This window comes from Cricetulus griseus, chromosome 7 (assembly GCF_003668045.3).
Source record: "Cricetulus griseus strain 17A/GY chromosome 7, alternate assembly CriGri-PICRH-1.0, whole genome shotgun sequence".
NCBI lineage: Eukaryota > Metazoa > Chordata > Mammalia > Rodentia > Cricetidae > Cricetulus > Cricetulus griseus.
Window position 1 is genome coordinate 98340624 of NC_048600.1, and position 20925 is coordinate 98361548.

Below are 20925 nucleotides of genomic sequence, written 5' to 3' on the forward strand. Positions count from 1 at the left end.
TCAATGAGAGACAGTGTCTCAAGGCAATAAAGCAGACTGACAAATGAAGACATCCAACTTCCAGCTCTACCACATGCATGCGTAAAGGTGTATGCAACCCCATACTCATGCACATACACTAATACACAACAACAATAAAAACGATGGAGCACACCTGCAGTCCCAGATATTTGGAAGACTAAAGCAGATTTAATTTTGAGTATGAGATGAAGACCAACTGGGCTACACAGAAGACCCCATCACAAAACAAATAAAGGGCTACAGATGGCAGCAAATTAAATCTCTCTTGATAGCCAGCTCCCCAAACCTCATTCTCTTGTTTGTAGCTGTTAGTATTCAGGCATCTGTACTAGCCTGCCCTTGGGGTGAAGGCAGGAGACATTCTCAGCTGCAGCCACTAAGAGCACCACCTGTGCACATTCACTATGTTCCCTTTTTAAAAAGGGGCCCTGCCCACCTCCCATCTTCCTCTCCCTCTCTCAGTCTGTCTGTTGCTTCTCCCCCTCTCCTGTCCCCAGAGGCCAATATCCCTTTTCTCCTTCCCCCTTTTTATGATCCCTTTCCCCTAATTAAAAAACAAACAAACAAACAAACAAAAAAACTCCACTTGAACTCTGTCGAGTGGCATCTTTCCCTCTGGCACTATTTTTTAAAAAATTACAACAGGAGCCATCTCAGTTAACAGGAACTCTAAATTTTTATTCAAATCTTGATTCTCTATTCTATGCTAACTTTCAACCAAAACAAGAAAAGATTCATAAGTCCACCTGCAAAATAGACTCTTTGTAGGGCTGACAAGATGCTCAGGAAGTAAAGGCAGTCACTAAACCAGGCTGGTGACCTGAGCTCCATTCCCAGAACTCAAGTAATGATGGAAGGAGAGAACCCAACTCTATATGTATACATACCATGGCGTGACACCAACACACATACACACACACATCATATACATACACAATAATAACTGAAATTTAAAAACATTTAAAAATAGAATCTAATAAGTATAGATCGAATAATCCCTCACTATCTCATTGCTATATGCCATGATCTAAATAACCACTGCCTTTTACCAGGACTCTCACCTAGGGTACATTAAACCCTGTCTCAAAAAAAAAAAAAAAAAAATTGCTGGCATCTTGCCAGTGTAGTAGGCATTTCTATAATCCCAGCTACTTAAAAGTTAAAGGCAGGGGGATAGCAAGCTTGAGGCCTGCCTGTACTGTAAAGAAAGTTCAAAGTTAGCCTAAGTAACTTGGAGAGAGCCTGTCTCATATAAAAGTGAAAAGGGCTGCAGATGTGGTTCAGTGATAGAATGCTTGCCTAGTATATACAAGGCTGTGTTCAACTTCGAGCACTGTAAATTTAAAAGGAGGGGAAAAAGGGAGAAGGACCTTATATGTTATTCATCTACTTAAAACCCTCCAAGGGTTTCTATATTACTTAAGGTAAAATTCAAAGACTCACACTATAACTTCCAATGGTGGTTCATGAATAAGAATAGCCCCCATAGCATATGCAAGTAGGAATACTTGAATACTTTGAATACTTGGTTATCAGCTGACAGAACTATTTGGGAGGATTAGGAGGTGTGGTCTTGTAAGAAGCGGGTATATCATGGGGGTGAGCTTTGAGGCTTCCATTCTCTTGCCTAGTGCATTGTGGATCAAGATGTGAGCCTAAAACTGTTCTGCCTCCATGCCTTTGCTCCACCACCATGGACTCTAACCTCTGAAGCTAAGTTCAACTAAACACTTTCTTTTATAAGTTGCGTTGGTCACAGTATTTTGTTACAGCAACAGAAAAATAACTCATAGACATCCTTCATGCCCCAATAATCCCACTTTGATTCTTACTATTCCACTGCTAATTCCATTCCAACTGAACGGGCCTTGTTTTGCTTCTTCAACATGCAAAACACACTTCCACCTCAGGGTCTTTACTGTACTCTCTTCATGGAAGGTAGGTATCATCATGAAAATAAATCCTTTGCTTGAGTTTCACTTTAGCTGACAGAATTTCAAGTTATCCCATATAGAATAATTCCTCCCCACCAGTACCTACCTCTCTTATTCTACTACTTAATTTCTTATAGCACTAATTACCACCTAATGCATATGTCACTGTCAATAATTTTAAGGAACAAGTGGCCAACCACTTTTAGTTCCCATCAGCAAAATAAGAATGTCTGACAATGCCTTATTCAAATGTAAAACTATATTATTTCTCTGAAAAAAGAATAGGATATTAATGCATTTGCTATCTTTGTGAAAAATCCATTATCACTTTGTAAAGACTTGTTTTTTTTCTGACTAGCAATTTTTGTTACCAGAAAGAAACAAAGCATAGCCCAATTCTTACTGAAGTACTAAAATACTACTACAGCAATTTAAGTAAGTATAGCAGAACCAAAAATATAGGAAGTCTATCCTTTAGTACCTAATAACACATAGAAATGCTAAATAAGTCTAGTGCACACATATGATTTCTGCAGGACCCTACATGTACAATGGTGTCAGTATACCTGTGTGGGAGTATGTATCATTATAATGTAAGTCTAAATTAATTGAAGATTTTCTTTTTTTAAGTTTTAGTTCATTATTATTAAATTATGTTCATGCATATAGGTATGTGCATAGGAGGGCGAGTGCCCCCAAAGAGCAAAGTGCCAGATTCTTTGGAGCTGTGAAATTGTGAACCACCCAATTGGGAGCTGGGACTCAAACTAGGGTTCTTAACCATTGATCCATCTCTTCAAAGCCAGAGTCAAGGATTTTCTAATTCACAAACACAGCAGTAATGAAAGACATGATTTTTTTTCCCCCCTGAGACAGGGTTTCTCTGTGCAACAGCCCTAGCTGTCCTGGAACTCACTCTATAGACCAGGCTGCCTTCAAACTCACAGAGATCAGCCTGCCTTTGCCTCCCAAATGCTGGGGTTAAAGGTGTGCACCACCACGCCCATCTGAGACATAAACTCTTGAATTTTATTTTATCTGACAGATTTTTCTAATTATTTAAAAAGCAATACTCACCTTACTCCAACCATCAACACTGATTGCCTTATTCCAGTTTATTTTCCTGTAGGACTATAGATAATACAAATACTCTTTATTGCACACAGCACATAAAGAGTTGAAACAATCATTAAATAGAAAAATACCAAGAATCCTCCGTATGCAAGCATTCACCATAGCAATATTTACCTCAAACTAGGAGTTAACAATTCAATAAGAAGAAATAAAATATAAATCTTTAAATATACCTCTGAGAAACACTTCCTGAGTGTATCTGGTACTTTACCATCCACCACATGGAGCATTCTTTCCATTTCTTCCCGTACAACATAGCTCCCAGATTCACTTGAAAAAAGACTAAAAATATCTAAGAGAAAGAAAAACAAATTAATCTTAACATACATCAAGTATAATTAGTAAAAATAAGGAGAGAAGAGAAAGACAGAATTAATTGCACTGTGCAAGTACAATTTATTTATTTATTTATTTTGTTTTTTTTTCGAGACAGGGTTTCTCTGTGTAGCTTTGGAGCCTGGCATTCGCTCTGGAGACCAGGCTGGCCTCGAACTCAGAGAGAGATCCACCTGCCTCTGCCTCCCCAGTGCTGGGATTAAAGGAGTGTGCCACCAACGCGAGGCTGTTATTGTAAACTTCATTGTGCTCTGCCTCCTCTGCCTTGATTGTCAGTCTTGGCTGGGCTAGTGCTATGTCGCCCAGGCTGGCCTAGAATTTACAATACTCCTGCCTCAGCCTCCTGAGAGCTATGATTATGAATATATGTCACCATGCCTGTCTGTTTAATTTACTCATCAAAACAATTGTGTGGGATTCTTTTTACACATGTGATTAATACCAAGTGTTAGCAAAGACCAAAGAAACTGGATCTCTCTCTCTTCCTTTCCCTAACTCTTTTCTTTCTTTTTGTGTTTTGTTTCTTTTCTTTTCTTTTTCTGAAACAGGGTTTCTCTGTATTGCAGCGGCTGTCCAGAAACTCACTCTGTAGACCAGGCTGGCCTCAAACTCAAGAAATCCTCATGCTTTTGTCTCTACAGTGCTGGGATTAAAGGCATGCACCATCACTCCCTGGCCCGGATCTTTTATAAAATGTGCATGAGTATATAAATATATGCAACCATTCTGGATTTGTCAAAATCTAGAAAAGGTAAAGATGTGTGTCAGAAACTCTACTTCTAAACAATCCCATTTTAAATTTTAGAAATGTTGATATTGGGGCTGGAGAGATGGCTCAGAGGTTAAGAACACTGCTGCTCTTCTAGAGGATCTGAAACACATGGTGGCTCACAACTAGATAATGACATCTGGTGCCCTCTTCTGGTGTTTGGCATACAAGCAGACAGAACACTGTATACATAATAAATAAATCTTAAAAAAAAAAAAGAAATGTTGATACTTCTGCACAAAATGCAAGATGTTCACTTAACTACTGTTTGTAAGAGCAAAAATTACAAACATACTTATTGAGAAAAGAAACTAACAAACATATGAGCACAGATAATGAAATACCATACAGCAGCTAAACAAAATAGGTACTTCAAGATAAATAAACAAGAAGAAATATGATATTCAGGGGAAAAAAAAAACAAATTGCAAAAGAACCATATGACATTTTAAAAGTTGAAAACCTGCCAAACTCTTGAAGATATGTTTACAGGTATAAATATGGGACATAAAAGTGTGCAAAAGGTAAAAGAGGTCATTAAATTTCTGAGAGAGCACTAATCTCTGATAAGGACAGAAATACTGGGATTTTGAAAAGCTGTCATCACATTTATTTATTTATTTATTTATTTATTTATTTATTTATTTATTTATTTATGAGAAAGGGTCTCACTATGAAGCCATGGCTGGCCTGGAACTCATGAAGACCAAGCTGGCTTCACACTTACAGATATCAACCTGCCTCTGCCTCTCAGTGCTGGAATTAAAGGAATGTGCCACCACACTCAGCCAGATTTTTTTTTTTTTTTAAGTTAACAGCCTTAGTGAAATATAATTAATCCTAGTGAAAAATCAATCTTGTAAAAATGCATTTTGATGATTTTTAGTATATGTACAAGGCTGCACAACAAATATCACTAATTTCTGAACATTTTAATCAATCAAAAAAGGAATCTCATACCTACTGACAATATAGCTGAGTGGCAGCATGTGTAAGGCTCTGGTCTTGATCTGTAATACCACAAAAAAGAGAAAGCAAAAAACAAAACCACTCCTATCTATCAGCAATTATTCATTACCTATTTCCCTGCCTACCAAGTATCCTCTAAGTGTACTCATCTACTATATTCTGCCTCTATAGGTTTGCTTATTCTAAAAACTTAACGTAATTATAATCATAATATATGGTCTACTCCAAAATCTTACCCATTATTCAGTAATATAGATATGCATGTGTATGTGTGTAAAAACATGTTTAACACAAATATGTGTGTACAAAACATTATTTCACACATATATATTACTGAATTATGGATGCTATTTGGAATAGATCATGTTTTAAATATATGAATATGTGTTTTAACGATATTTATTTTTTGGTTTTTTGAGACAGAGTTTCTCTGTGTAGCTTTGGAGCCTATCCTGGCACTTACTCTGGAGACCAGGCTGGCCTCGAACTCACAGAGATCCGCCTGCCTCTGCCTCCCGAGGGCTGGGATTAAAGGCGTGCACCACCAACACCTGACAAGATATTTATTTTTATTATGTATATACGTGCCTATGAGAAGTGCCTACAGAGGCCAGAAGAGGATGCCAGATCCTCTGGAGCTAGAGTTACAGGCAGTTGTGAGCCTCATGACATAGGTACTGGAATCAAACTCAGGTCCTCTGGAAGAGCAATACATGCTCTTAAATGCTGAACCAACTCTCTAGCCCCTCAGTAAAATATTTTTAAGCCGTATCTATTTCAGTATTGATCAATCAGTATTTGGCTTTCTTTCCTTGTGAAGTAATGATATATTGTGCAGAAAATTTTTTTAAGGTTTATTTATTCATTATGCATACAGTGTTCTGTCTGCATGTATGCCTGTAGGCCAGAAGAAGGTACCAGATATCATTATAAGTGGCTGTGAGTCACCATGTGGTTGCTGGGAATTGAACTCAGAACCTCTGGAAAAGCAGCCAGTGCTTTTAATCACTGAGGTATCTCTCCAGCACCTCTTGTGCAGAAATTTACATTTTATTTATCCATCCAGACAGACCCCGAGTTTAATTCCCAGTACCAAAAATTGGTGAATAAAAACAAAAACTATCATTTCACACTTTCAACAACAAAGGTTAAGGACTGTAGTTTTTATAAGTGTTTGTTGGCACTATTATTATATTTTATTTTAAAATATGATGTATTATCTCAGTAGCTTTAGTTAGCTTTGATGACTAGCTACACTGAACATTTTTGAAGTGCTTATTGGACAGTTGTGTATCTTTGGAGAAACAGCCATTACAATCTTTGCCTTTCAGATTTGGAGGTTAATTATTCTGCATATGTGATACTATTGTTACCTAAGATAAAAGAAGAACTTACATTTTGCTTTCTCTTCATCTTTGCCTCTTGTAAGGAGGACGAGTCCAACTATTAAGTTATTGAAGTGTAACCCTTTGGATGTTCCGCCAAAAGAACAGTAAATCACCTGAAGAAAGAATTTGAGAAAGTCAATATTAGAGATGCTTCAGTTATCGAGGACAGGAGGTATCATCATCTTTTTTTAAAAGATTTTTCATGTATTTATTATATATACAGTGTTCTGTTTGCCTGAGTGCCTGCAGGCCAGAAGAGGGCACTAGATCTCATTACAGATGGTTGTGAGCCACTATACAGTTGCTGGGAATTTAACTCAGGACCTCTGGAAGAGCAGTCAGTGCCCATCTCTCCAGCCCCAAAGATACAAAAACTTTTTTTTTTTGTCTTTGAAGACAGGCTTTCTCTGTCTTTGGAACCTGTCCTGGAACTTGTTCTTTAGACCAGGCTGGCCTTGAACTCACAGAGCTCTGCTTGCCTCTGCCTCCCAAGTGCTGGGTTAAAGGTGTGCGTCACCACCGAACTGCTGGTATCACCATCCTTAACTAAACTTCATCTGTATCTCCAGACAAGGCTCTGATTAATTTTAGTGAAATAGTAATAATGATTGTCTCTTCTTTTGCATCTTATAACACTCGGCTGATATGCCCACCTAGTTGAATACACACACATTACAGGATGACATGACTGACTACTTATTTTGTTTTGGATCCTTATCAAAGTCCAAGGGGGGTGGGGGGGCTTTCTTTAATAGTGGCTATAACTTGATAAAGAATTTATGCAATTACAGAGTATCCTTTAACTTCATCTACACTTACACATTTATTATTTTGATTAGAAAAAACCATATCAAGGCTAGAGAGATGGCTCAGTGGTTAGGAGAATTGGCTTTTAACCAGAGGACACAGGTTCAATTCCCAGCACCCACATGAAAGCTCACAACTGTCTGTAGCTCCAGGGGATCTGGCGCACAGACATACATGCAGGCAAAAACACCAATGCACATAAAATAAAAATAAATAAATTAAAAAAAATTCTTAGAAAGAAAACATCACCTAATTTTCAGAATTATAAAGAAACCACAAAAAATTTATGAGCATAAATTTATTGTAATATTTATAATAGAATAAAAACTATAGGAGCCAGGCAGTGGTGGCACACACCTTTAACCCCAGCACTCAGGAGGCAGAGGCAGGTGGATTTCTGTGAGTTCAAGACCAGCCTGGTCTATAAGAATTAGTTCCAGGACAGCCTCCAAAGCTACAGAGAAACCCTGTCTCGAAAAACAAAAAAAAAAACAAACTAACCAAAAAAAAAATAATAAAAACTATAGACTTATTCAAAATCATTACAAATTACTTATTCATTATTAAAATTTACTTACTCAAAAATTATATATGAGCGAGTGAGACAATTCAGTGGGTAAGGGAGAACACCACTAAGTCTCACAACCTGAGTTTAATTTCTGAAACCCATAAGATAAAAGGAGAGAAACAACTCCTGCAAGTTTTCTTTATCTCCATATATGTGCTATAATGGCTGGACATAATATTGCATGTTTATAATCCAAATGATCAGTAGGCAGAGGCAGGTACATCTTTATATGTTTCAAGGCTAGCCTGGTCTACATAGTGAGTTGCAGGCCAGCCAGAGCTGTACAGTGAGACACTGTCTCAAAACAAAACAAGCACATGGCTTGGTGGTGCCAGCCTATAATCTCAGCTATCTGAATAGCTATCTATTCATGGCTTTTGCATCAGAAAATATTTCTCCAGAGTAAACTTTAATACACCTTTTAAAGCACCCAACTGAAAGTCAACAGGACTTGGTTGGGGATATAGCGTAGCTGATAAAGCACTGTTCTGGCATGTGCAAGACTCTGGGCTCAATCCCTAATATTGAAGGAAAATAAAAGTAAATAATCAATGTCTTCAAAACTTAACTATGTAATACTTAAGGACAAATACTTTTCCATTTAAATTTTTAGTGAACATGTGATCCATCAATTCATTTTTATCTACAAAAACATTTTTCCAGGCAAACAATCTTTTGCAAATATTAGTCTATTAAATTCAATTTCTCAGAGCAAATTTGGCAGATCTAAATTTCCTAATAAAGAAATGATTTTTCAGGAAATAGCTAATCAATAGTAAGCTTTGGGCAGACACAGTTGTGTGAGGGGTTCTTGCCATCCTTGTTCTGGAAAGCAAAGCTTATTCTTTCCTCACTCAGCTACACAGGTTGAATTACCCAGAGCAATGGTCATGAAGAAGCCTAGTCTACTCTGCTGACTGGGTAGGAATTTGTGACAAGATACAAAGATTTAATGGAAAGAATTCTTTGTACCCATGAGGGGTTAGATTAAAATTGAAAGCCAGCAGGTGCACTCTGTGGACACAAACTTCACAAGGACTTGGAGGGAGGAAAGGGGACAGTTATGTGATTATATTATAATCTCAAAAACATAATAAAAGAGAAAAAACAATGGTTATTAAGAAATAAAATTTCTTCCTTATCAGTTATTCTCCATCTCTCAAACAGTGCATGAAGACAGGAAGACATCTTATGCCTCTGTTACCAGTAAGAGTTTTTCTTCCAGTAGAGATGTTCTGGATTCTATCTTATGCTTTTCAGATCAGGCCAGAATCTAAGCCTGAAACCCAGATTCCAATACAGAGAGGCCTCAGAGAGATCTAGACAATGCAAGAACAATAAATAATCATCTCCAAGGGGACCAGACCAATCCATGAGGCTGGTGAGCAAGATGATGTTGGATCCCAAAGAACAGAGATACCTGTCATTGGCAACCTGTCTCATGACAAATCAAACGTAAGGGTTTCTTTAAAAATTATACGAATGGTAGAAGTACACATTAAGAGCAGTAGGGGGGGCCTTTAATTCCAGCACTCAGGAGGCAGAGGCAGGAGGATCTCTGTGAGTTTGAGGCCAGCCTGGTCTCCAGAGCAAGTGCCAGGATAGGCTCTAAAGCTACACAAAGAAATCGTGTCTCGAAAAACCAGTAGGGAATGACCCAATTTTGAAAAATTTGCTCTATTTGATAAAGCTGAGCTTATTTAGAAGGTTCTTAACAATAGGCCTATCATGTTCAGAGAGAAGTCCATCTGAATGTGGAAGCAAAGGTTCAAGCTCCTTGGGAAGGAGTTTGTCTAGGTAACTACCGGAGGTGGGAAGAGGAACGGAAGAACTCACAGAAGTTCCCAAACCAGCTACCCTGGTATAGGCAGTGATAAACCGCAAAGTGACTCTATCTCAAGATACAGAGAGGACCAACATTCAATGTTGTCCTCTGACTTTTACCTTTTGCACATGCTATGGCCACCCTCCTTGCCTCTCTTTCTGTGTTTTTTTGTTTTTGTTTTTTTCAAGACAGGGTTTCTCTGTATAACAGTAATGATGCAAAGATATACTGCATTCTTTTATGTTGCATTTGTTTAACTCAGTGAGGCGGTGTTACTGTGCCTGTCTAAAACACCTGATGGTCTAATAAAGGGCTGAACAGCCAATAGTGAGGCAGGAGAAAGGATAGGCGGGGATGGCAGGCAGAGAGAATAAATAGAAGGAGCAAAATAAAATAAAATAAAGAGGAAGATAGAATGAGATGAGGATGTCAGGGGCCATTCACCTAGCCAGCTATGGCGTAAGAGTGAAGATACACAGAAGAAAAGGAAAAAGCCCAGAGCAAAAGGTAGTTGGGATAATTTAAGTTAAAAAGCTTGCTGGGCAGTGGCGGTGGAAGTCTAGTCCCAGCACATGGAAGGCAGAGGCAGAGGCAGGTGGATCTCTGTGAGTTCAAGGCCAGCCTGTTCTACAGAGCTAGTTCCAGGATAGCCAAGGTTGTTACACAGAGAAACCCTGTCTCAAACCTCCCCCCACCAAAAAATATTTTTTTTAGTGTCTGACTGTTTTAAAGATTTACTTATGCCAGACGGTGGTGGTGCCCACCTTTAACCCCAGCACTCAGGAGGCAGAGGCAGGAGGATCTCTCTGAGTCCGAGACCAGCCTGGTCTACAAGAGCTAGTTCCAGGACAGTGTCCAAAGCCACAGAGAAATGCTGTCTCGAAACCCCCCCAAAAGAAATTTACATATATATATATATATATATATATATATATATATATATATATGTATGTATGAGTCTATGTGTGTGCCCCACGTGTGTATGGATGCCCAGAGGCCAAAAAAGAAATTGGATCCCCTCGAGCTGAGGATAAAATAAAGGCAGTTATGATGTGGGTGTTGGGAACTGAATACAGGTCTTCTGGACATGCAGAAGCACTCTCAACCATTGAGCCATTTCTCCAGTGTCTAATCTTGATAGTTATATTTCAAAAGAAAGAAGTATGGAAATAGCAGAAAAAAATGGTTATATGGGTATGATGAATTAACTTTTGAGAATTTAATGGGCCAACGAAAATAATTTCTTTTTAATAATTTATTTAACTTTATTTTATGTGCATTGGTGTGAAGGTGTTAGATCCCCTGGAATTGGAGTTGCAGATAGTTGTGAGTTGCCATGTGGGTGCTGGGAATTGTACCCCGGTCCTCTAGAAGAACAGCCAGAGCTCATAACACCTGAGCCATCTCTCAGGCCCCAGAAAATAGTTTCTAAATCTATTAAATACCAACAAACTATAAATGACAGCCAAGATGTTTTAAATGTATACTTTACTTTAGAAATAAAAAATGCATTGTCTTAGTTTTCAAATACAGATATAGAACACTCTGCATGGTACATTTATCTGTCCCCTTGAAGGTCAGTAGCCCCTTTTAAAGAGAAGTGACTCACTTGAGGTCTGACTCATCATGTGAGTCCTTCATCCTGTCCAAATCTATAGCTTCACAGAACTACCTAGATAATTCAGACTGAAATTACCTAGATAATTCAGACTGACTGAAGAGCAAAATTAAGCAAGCTTAACCCTAAGGATGTCTTTTAAATAATTCACAAATCCTTCTAGTTATTAAGAAACAATAAACAAACCATTCCCAATTTACAAGTATATTAATCAGTCATTTATTAAAATGACTAAAATATAGGAAACATTTTCAATCATTTCATAATCAGATTTCCCCTGGCTAACCCCAGAATTCTACTTGAATTATAACACGACAAAAATACTGAGTAATTAACAATAATAATTATAAGATGCTTTAAAAGTATACTACTGGAAATGTTTGTGTGCATTTTCCCCCATGTTATGAACTAATTCATTAAGTTTGAGGGTAAGTGTAAGACTGCAATAATCAACCTTCAGGCATGGTGGCACACAACAGTTATCCAAGATTCAGGAGACAGAGATGACAACATCATCATGGGATTTCTCCATTGCCTCCCCAGTGCTATAAGCCTACACCACCACACCTGTCCAAAGCTCATTTTCAAGTAAACGGTTTTTGTTTAGGCTTCCTTTACTAACTATTTGCTAACTATGCTATTTTAAGTTTTGGGTTTAACTGTTATCTGCTAGAAGAGAAAACTAACAACCTTGGCTATTGTAGCATGATGCTCTCTAAAGACCTGAGGAAATAAACTATAAATTTAATGAAAAGTACAGGGCTAAGAAGAGCATAGGTCCTAGTAGGAAAGCTACTACTGCTGTTTTGCTAAATTGGCAAGTCATGCCTATCAAACTGACTTCTAAATATTTATGTTTATGTTCACAAATCAGTACTGCTGTTAGCTTTAGTCAGAGAAGCTTCTTGTTGCAGTGGGTGGGCAGTAGGTGGCAATTACTGCAAAGTGCACAACACTGAGAACAAGTGACTAGCATAATGCACAGCCATAGCTGGAATATCACTATCATCCCCAAAGTTTAGGGAACACTACAGACAAAGAGGCAGAAAGATCACATTATCTAAAGGAAGGGATAGAATGTATACCATGTCTTCTGGTCATGACATAGCCTAAAACTCTCTTAGCTGTGATATGTTACACAAGATTGTGCCAGTCAATATTCCATCATCGGAGATGAGAAGGGATTCACAGGTCCTGCCCTACCCCTTCCTGAAGATCAATATGCAATTAATGGTTGTTTAGGAGAGGAATAATTTTCTTCAGTGACACAGTCACTGGTAAGTTGCCAATGCTCTTGTAGGTAACCCTAATTAAACTCATTGGTTCCCCCAAACCAAAAAACATTCAGGTAGGAAGCTGGAGACAGACAACTCTAAGGTTAAGAGACTGATGCTCTTACAGAAGATCCAAGATATGTTCGAAGCAGCAATGTTGGATGACTCACACTGACTGGCTCACAACTGCTTACAACTCCAGCTCCTGAGGACCTGACACCCTCTCCTGGCCTCTACAGGCACTAAGATACACACAGGTGTACATTCTAATAAACATACACATACATATACATATAAATAAAAAGTAAATCATTGGGGGCTGGAGAGATGGCTCAGAGGTTAAGAGCACTGACTGCTCTTCCAGAGGTTCTGAGTTCAATTCCCAGCAACCACATGGTGGCTCACAACCACCTTGGATGAGATATGGTGCCCTCTGCTGGCATGCAGACAGAAGACTGTATACATAATAAATAAATAAAATCTTTAAAAAAAAAATCATTAAAAAAAATCATTAAAGAGTAAGAGGATGGGGCTAGAGAGATGACTCAGTGGTTAAGAGTACTGACTGCTCTTCCAGAGGACCCAGGTTGAATTCCCAGCACCTACATGGCAGTTCACAACTGTCTGTAATTCCAATTCCAGGGGATCCGGCACCCATGGTCAAAGTGCCAATGCACAAAAATAAAAGATTAAAAAAAAAAAAAAAAAAAAAAAGAGGACTAGCTGGTTAGTAGTGGCTCTCTGTGAGTTTGAGGCCAGCCTGGTCTACAAAGTGAGTTGCAGGACAGCCAAAGCTGTTACACAGAGAAACCCTGTCTTGAAGGGGAAAAAAAAGAAAAAAAAGGAAAGGGATCAGTAAGAACAGCAGGGGGACAAGAGAGGATAATGGGGAATAAATGATCAAAATACTTTATATACATATATGAAAATTAAAAACAAAATCCATTATTGCATATATTAATACATTATAATAAAACCTTACTCAAAATAAACATACAGGCTGGGTGGGCAGTAGTGGCGAACACCTTTAATCCCAACACTCGGGAAACAGAGGCATGCATATCTCTGAGTTTGAGCGCAGCCTGGTCTATAGCGCTAGTTCCAGGACAGCCAGGGCTACACAGAGAAACCCTGCCCACCCCCCATTAAAAAAAGAAAAAAAAGCTAACTTGATGAATTTAAGTGTCACCTAGGAGAAACTTTTGGGCTTGTCTGTGAGGGTATTTCCAAAGAGGTCTAACTGAACAGGGAAGACACACCCGAAGGTGGTCTGTACCATATTACGGCCTAGAGAAAGACCTTAATAAATGGAAAGGGAGAAAGACAACTTAGCATCAGTACTCATGTCTCTTCGCCAACTACTGACTGAAGACACAATGTGAACGGCACTCTCATACTACTGCTGCCATGCTTTCTGCAGCATAATGACCAGGACCTCTTCCAATTATAAACCAAAAAACAAACAAACAAAAAAATCAAAATACTTTCCTTAAGTTGCTTCTTATTGAGTACTTGGTCATATCAACAGACAAGTAACTAATACTGTTCACTAATGGCAAACAGTTCAAGGACATTAAATGAATACCTTACTGTCCTTCAGATATATGGGCTAGTAAGAGCTCAGTATTGTTCCAACAAGTTATTACAAAAATAGTCTTGACCTTCAGAAAGAGGATGGGAGAGGGAAAAATGCAATGAAAATTAGTAGGAAATTATATTTTGTTAAAACAATAACAAAACTCTTTTTAATAGATAGATTTCCAAGTATCAGTAAAATAAAGTTGCGACTGATTTCTCTGGGGTATCCAAACAAAAGGATCCTCAAACACACTTGGATGAGGGATTCCAATATCCAAAACAGTGTCCTAAGTATTCCAAACCCAACCCAATGAGAACCAGTAACCAAAGGAACTTTGCTAGGAGTAAGCAATGGCTGAACAGCAAACTATACTGCTTGTTGTTTCAACTGTCTTAGTATACCAAGAGGCCTATACCTTTCAGCTGGAAACACATGTTATCAAACTATGAAGTTCAGATGTGTTCTGAGTTATAAAAACTATACAAAACTTTTTTTTTTTCTTTTGGTTTTTTGAGACAGGGTTTCTCTGTGTAGCTTTGGAGCCTATCCTGGCATTCGCTCTGGAGACCAGGCTGGCCTCGAACTCACAGAGATCCACCTGCCTCTGCCTCTCAACTGCTAGTATTAAAGGTATGCACCACCATACCTGGCTATGTCCATTTTTCTAATTGGGAGGTCATACCATAGTATTAAATTGCTTGCTGTATCTTGAAAATTTTTAAATTCAACATTTTTGTACTACACCAGCACTCAAGACAAACTTATTAAGGGAGAGCAAGAATATGAGGAATAGAAACTCATACTAAAACAGAATCCAATAAACAAACAGGAAAAATGCTAATACTGCCACAAATCTAAAATAATGTTAGAACAAGAAAATAAACAACTTTATACAATAAACATAAAGAGATGTAAAACAACATATATCTTCAACTAATAATATATATATATATATATATATATATATCAAGAAAAACAAATGCAGTATCTATTATATAAATGACAAAAATATGTAGCATAGTTTAGAAATCTAAGTATCTAATTAAAAGCAGAAGTGATTTACTTGCTATTTTTTGTTTGTTGTTGTTTGGTTTTTTGAGACTGGGTTTCTTTGTGTAGCACTGGCTGTCCTAGAACTAGCTCTGTAGACCTGGCCAGCCTTGAACTTTGCCCCCCAGTTACTGGAATTAAATCCACCATCCGAAAGAATCCCCCCATCCTCACCCCAGGGTTTCTCTGTGTAGCCCTGGCTGTCCTGGGCTATTTTTATAGTAAAGTTAATTTTTTAAAAAAATTTAAAGCAAAGGAGCTGGAAAGATAGCTCAATAATTAAGAACACTTGCAGCTCTTGCAGAGACCTGAATTTAATTCCCAGCACCAACATGGTGGCTATAGCCATCTGTATGTAACTCCAGTTCCAGGGACTCCAACACCCTCTCTGATTTCCACAGGCACTAGGCACATAGGTGGTGCATACACATACACTCAGGCAAAATGCTTATACATATAAAATAAAATAATCTAAAAAACTGCTAAAAATAAAAAAATAAAGTAGAGAATTAAGTTTCCATGTCATATCAAGCTTAAAATTTCTACTATAGCTTTTATTGTTTTATGAATTTTACTTAGTCATACTGAAATAACAATACATCTGTGTACATTACTAAAAATAATAAACATTATGTTTAGAAAGAGAAAGATTACAAGCTTAGCATATTTAGACATTTTGGTACAATTTAAGTAAGAATTTAAGTAAGTTCCAATAAGTTCTTATTTCATTTACAAGATTTAATTTTACTGACTCAACTCCATTCAATACAAAATTTATAAAACATACAACAAAAAATTAATGTCAGTGTTGATACTTAAAAATAAGGAGAAAATTTTGTAAGCTGTCCATAATTATATATCAGTTGCAAAAGCACCAAAAACCCAAACCTGTGGCTCTTCAGTATTCTCATTCAACCTTTAAGAATACAATACATCTAAACTAGAAGCTGTTGCTTATTCAGCAAGAAAAATAACTGTTAAGATGAAATCTTTTAAGAGGAGACTCCTGCAAAATTTTAAAAGCAGAAAGACAAGAACACAAGGAGGGTGTTTTATTCCTGTAAACCCAGCTTTCAGGAGATGAAGGCATGAGGATAAGGAGGTCAAGGCAAGCCTCAGCTACACAGTGAGTTGGAAGCCAGTCTGAGCTATGACAGACCCTGTCTCAAAACAAAACATTTAATAACAGAAAAAGAGTTAAAATAGTTTGAAAAATAAAAAAATAACTTTGAAGAAATTTGACATAGTAGACAACTATGAGAGGACCCCAGCACCATAAAGATTACCTCAGCAACTTTAGGAGGCACTCCATCCCCAAGCACTTCCCTGATGAAGCAGTGCTGACTCATGTAATATGAGAGTCCACAGGTTCTCTTGAAGGCATCTTTGAGTCGTTTCAGCTCTACATCTGTAACTGCAATTCAGAAACAGAAGACGAGTAAGAAAACAGAAAGGAAAAGGCTTTCAAAACACAACTCCTCACAGTCAGGTGAGGACATACACTTCTAATCCCAGTATTTGGAGGCTAAGTCAACTTGAGCTACATGGCAAATTCTAGGCCATGTCTTTTTAAAAGAAGGACCAGGCAAGGTAGCACATGCTTTCAATCCCAGAGGCAAAGAAATCTCTCTCTGAGTTCGAAGCCAGCCTGGTCTGCACAGAGAGTTTTAGGACAGCTAGAGCTACACAAAGAAACCCTGTCTCAAAAAGCAGTAAGTTAATAAATATAGTAAGAAACACTAGCAAATAATTCTTTCATCTAAGTAAAGTAACCCAATGACATTTAGTCATAATTCTAACATTCTCAAACCTAATCTGTAAAATAAGAAATCAAAATTACTGACACAGTATTTTCAAAACCTGTTGCTGGCCTGGTAGTAGTGGTACATGCCTTTAATTCCAGGACAGAGACAGGCAAATCACTGAGTTCGAGGCTAGCCTGGTCTACAGAACAAGTTCCAGGACAGCCAGGGTACACAGAGAAACCCTGTTTTGAAAAACAAACAAAAATAAAACCCTTGGGGCTGGGGAGACGACTCAACAATTAACAGTACTTCCTGTTCTTTAAGAAGACTACAGTTCTACTCCCAGCACCCATAATGCATCTCACAACCATCTGTGCCTCTCACACCAGAGGATCTGACATCTCTGGCCTCCTCAGGCACTGCACAAATTTGGCATACAAAGATACATGTAGGCGAAACATCCATACACTTAAATTTTTATTTTAAATAAAAAGACAAAACCTTAAGATATGCACACAAATTTCAGGCTAGGGAAATAAAAAAATTAGAATATGATTCAGACAGGTAAGCTAAATGACATTAGATTCTGGCATCAATGCTATCTCCATTAGCATAGGCATTTCCTTTGTACAAAAGCACATTATTTGTGCCATGGGTACATATCTATCTTGTAGAGAGCAGTCTCCAAGTTTACATTCTTGCCTGTCAAGTGACTCACAATCTTATCTGTAATTCTGGCTCCAGGGGGAGCCAATGCCTTTGGTCTCCTTGAACACCTGTACTCACATGCAAAAAACCCACACACATAATATTATGATCTAATTATAAATATATACTCATAATTAGAATATATATTAGTAAATATATAATGAATATACATTCCGAACCAGGCTGGAGAGTTAAGAGCATTGTTACACAATTGAGAGGAAGTTATGATCCCAGCACCCATACAATAAGCTAGGTGTGGTCCCACATACTTTTGTAACACTCCAGTCAATACTGGGGGACAGAAAAAAAGGATCACTCGGGCTTTCTGGCCAGAAAAAAATGTTGAGGTCCAGGTTCAGTGAGACCCTATCATAAAAGGCAGAAGTGACAGAAAAGGGCATGTGACACTCTCCTCTGGGCTTTGCATACACAGAGGTAAGCACCCCTAAACACAAGTAGGGGTATGCTACACATATTTCCCTCTTTCACTTTATACAACAACCTGTCTAAAAAGACAAAAGGGCTGGTGGGATGGCTCTGTAGGAAAAGGCGCTTGCTGCAAAAGCCTGGTAACCTTAGTTTGAGCTCTGTAATAATGCAAATACAGGTAGAAGGAAGTAGAGAATCAATTCCACAGAGTTGTCCTCTGACTTGACACAGGATATGGGACACAAGCTGCATGCCAGCACATACCATGCATGGGCACTATCTTTGTTTGGATTCTATTACTGTGACAAAATGCCATGACCAAAAAGAACCTGGAGAACAAGAGGGTTCATTTGGCTTACACTGCATCAGCAAGGGAGGCCAGGACAGGAACTCAAGGCAAGAACTTGGAAGCAGGAACTGAGGGAGAGATCAGAGTGGAGCTCAACTTACTGACTTGCCCCCATGGGTTACTCAGTCTAATTTTTATATATATATATTAACTCAGGACCACCTTCCCAGGATAACATCACCACACAATTTGCTAGGCCCTCCATACCAACCATTAGTCAAGAAAATTCCCTACAGGCTTGCCCACAGGCCAATCTAATGGAAGCATTTCTCAACTGAATTTCCGTCTTTACAGACAACCCTAGCTTATGTCAAGCTAACAAAATTAAGACACAAACAGTAGCAATAAAACAAATTAATTAAATAAATAAAAGAAAAATAAACATTCTTCAATATTATGTGCTCAATAGGACAACAAAAATGGTTGCTTTGGCTCATGCTAGAAGAAACAAAGAAGGCTTCTGGATGCATAGGGGGATTACATTATTTTTTTTTGTTATTTATTTATTTATTTTTGGTTTTTTGAGACAGGATTTCTCTGTATGGCTTTGGAGACTGTCCTGAAACTATCTCTGTAGAACAGGCTGGTCTCGAACTCAGAGATGTGCGCCACTATTGCCAGACATTTTTAAAGATGAAGCTATATAAAAGGGCAAAGAGCATGCCAAACAGAAAGAACACTTTACTTCAAAGTGTGAAGTTATATCATATGCCACTATAGCAAAATAAGGTAGGCTTAAGCAAAAAAAAAAAAAAAAAAAAAAAAAAGTGGGGTAATGGTAAGCCTGCGACTGTGAAGATCAAGTTATAGTTACTCTACTCTGCCATCCAAGAGGGAGGGATAAAATCAGCTACAACCCAAACAAACTCTAGGCCAATTAGAAACAAGGCACCAAGTACAAAACTCTTACTCTGAAACAGTGCAGAGGAGAGAACAACCTGGGAACAAAGAGCAGGTCACTATTATAAGAGGAAGGCCAGCTAAGTCTGGGATACACCCAGACAGAAAAGTCAGTAGACCTGGGCCTGTTCTGAGAATAGAGGCAGTGTAAAGCAACACCAAAGCAAAAGGAAAAAGCCAAAATACAGGTCAACTCTAGTAAAGACCTATGGAAACCTCAGGAAATTACATTTGTTTTTTGCTTTTTAATTCCTGTGTTTAAAGCTTAAAAAGGTTTGTTGGGAGTCTTTGGATAAAAAAGCATAAAGCCGAAAGAAACCAAAGTTTACAATATCTAAAAAAGAAAGAAAATAGAGAGAGGAAAAGGATGGTGAAGAAAACTAGTAGTGAAAAGTACAGCGAACCAAAAAATATGGTCTCCAAAGGCCAGAAAGACATTCCTGATAAGCAGTCGCAAGGGAGAAAGGGCCAACAAGATAAAGATGGAAAGGGCTTGGCACACAGCTAATCACTCAATAAATGTTTGTCATATGCAGGGAGGGTTTCAGGTTCAACAACGTGTAAGGCAATGATTAAAAAAAAAAGAAAAAAATCAATGTGATAATTCAAATAGTTACCAAAACATAGCTCATTAGAAACTGTACTACAATATACCAACTAAGTACTTTGTTTTTAAATGTGAAAACAGAACATAGAACAAAGCTCATGTCATTAATTATTGTAATTAGAGAGAAAAATTTTCTACTAGAACTATTAAGATTTCTTCAAGATACACAACTCATTAATGGCTTTACTAACAAATCAAGTTGCTTCTGATTTAGTGGAGACAAAAGGAATTGACTATTAGAATATAATATGGCAAGCTCCACCATTGATTACAAATTACTTCAAAAACTGTTCAGTTTTGTTCACTATGTTTGGGGTGGGACTATAGCTCACGAGTAGGGTATTTGTCTAGCATTCTCAAGGTTAAATCTCCCATGGGTGCAATCACTATGGAATGATACCATCAGACTGATGATTAATAAATTTATTCACTAATATTGCAGGGTAAAATGCATAAGGATACTTTAAAGTGATTATAATAAATAAACAATGCTCATCAATAAAAAGATCAAAGTTACTATACAGGATCAAAATATTTTGGACATTAAAACGTTGCCATAAGTCCAAATATATTAAAAACAAGAAAATTTATTTATTCAAAATATTACACCAACATTTAATCAATCAGTAGACAGAAAGTACATGAAATGTTCATTGGTTTGCCAGGATGCTGACACACGCCTCTAATCCCAGCACTCAGAAGGGAAAGGCAGGTGGATCTCTGTGAGTTCAAGGCCAAGCAGGTCTACAGATTGAGTTCCAGGACAGCCAGGGCTACATAGAGAAACCCTACCTAAAAAACAAACAAACAAACAAACAAACAAACAAAACCTCACACTAGACATAGGAGCAAATGCCTTTAATCTCAGCATTTGGGGAGGCCAGGGCAATCTGGAGTTAAAGACCAGCAAAATTC

The 20925-nt window shown here is 37.8% G+C and overlaps 1 protein-coding gene across 1 annotated transcript in view; it reads right to left on the reverse strand.

The window, feature by feature from the left end:
- Usp32 (ubiquitin specific peptidase 32) overlaps positions 1–20925 on the reverse strand; it is a 122016-nt gene that overhangs the window by 79093 nt on the left and 21998 nt on the right. The window contains exons 2-4 of the mRNA XM_027426392.2: positions 16559–16686; positions 6559–6664; positions 3263–3381 (exon numbers count right to left, since the gene is read on the reverse strand). Coding sequence (XP_027282193.1) covers positions 3263–3381; positions 6559–6664; positions 16559–16686 — 353 coding nt within the window. The remainder of the gene's footprint in view (positions 1–3262; positions 3382–6558; positions 6665–16558; positions 16687–20925) is intronic.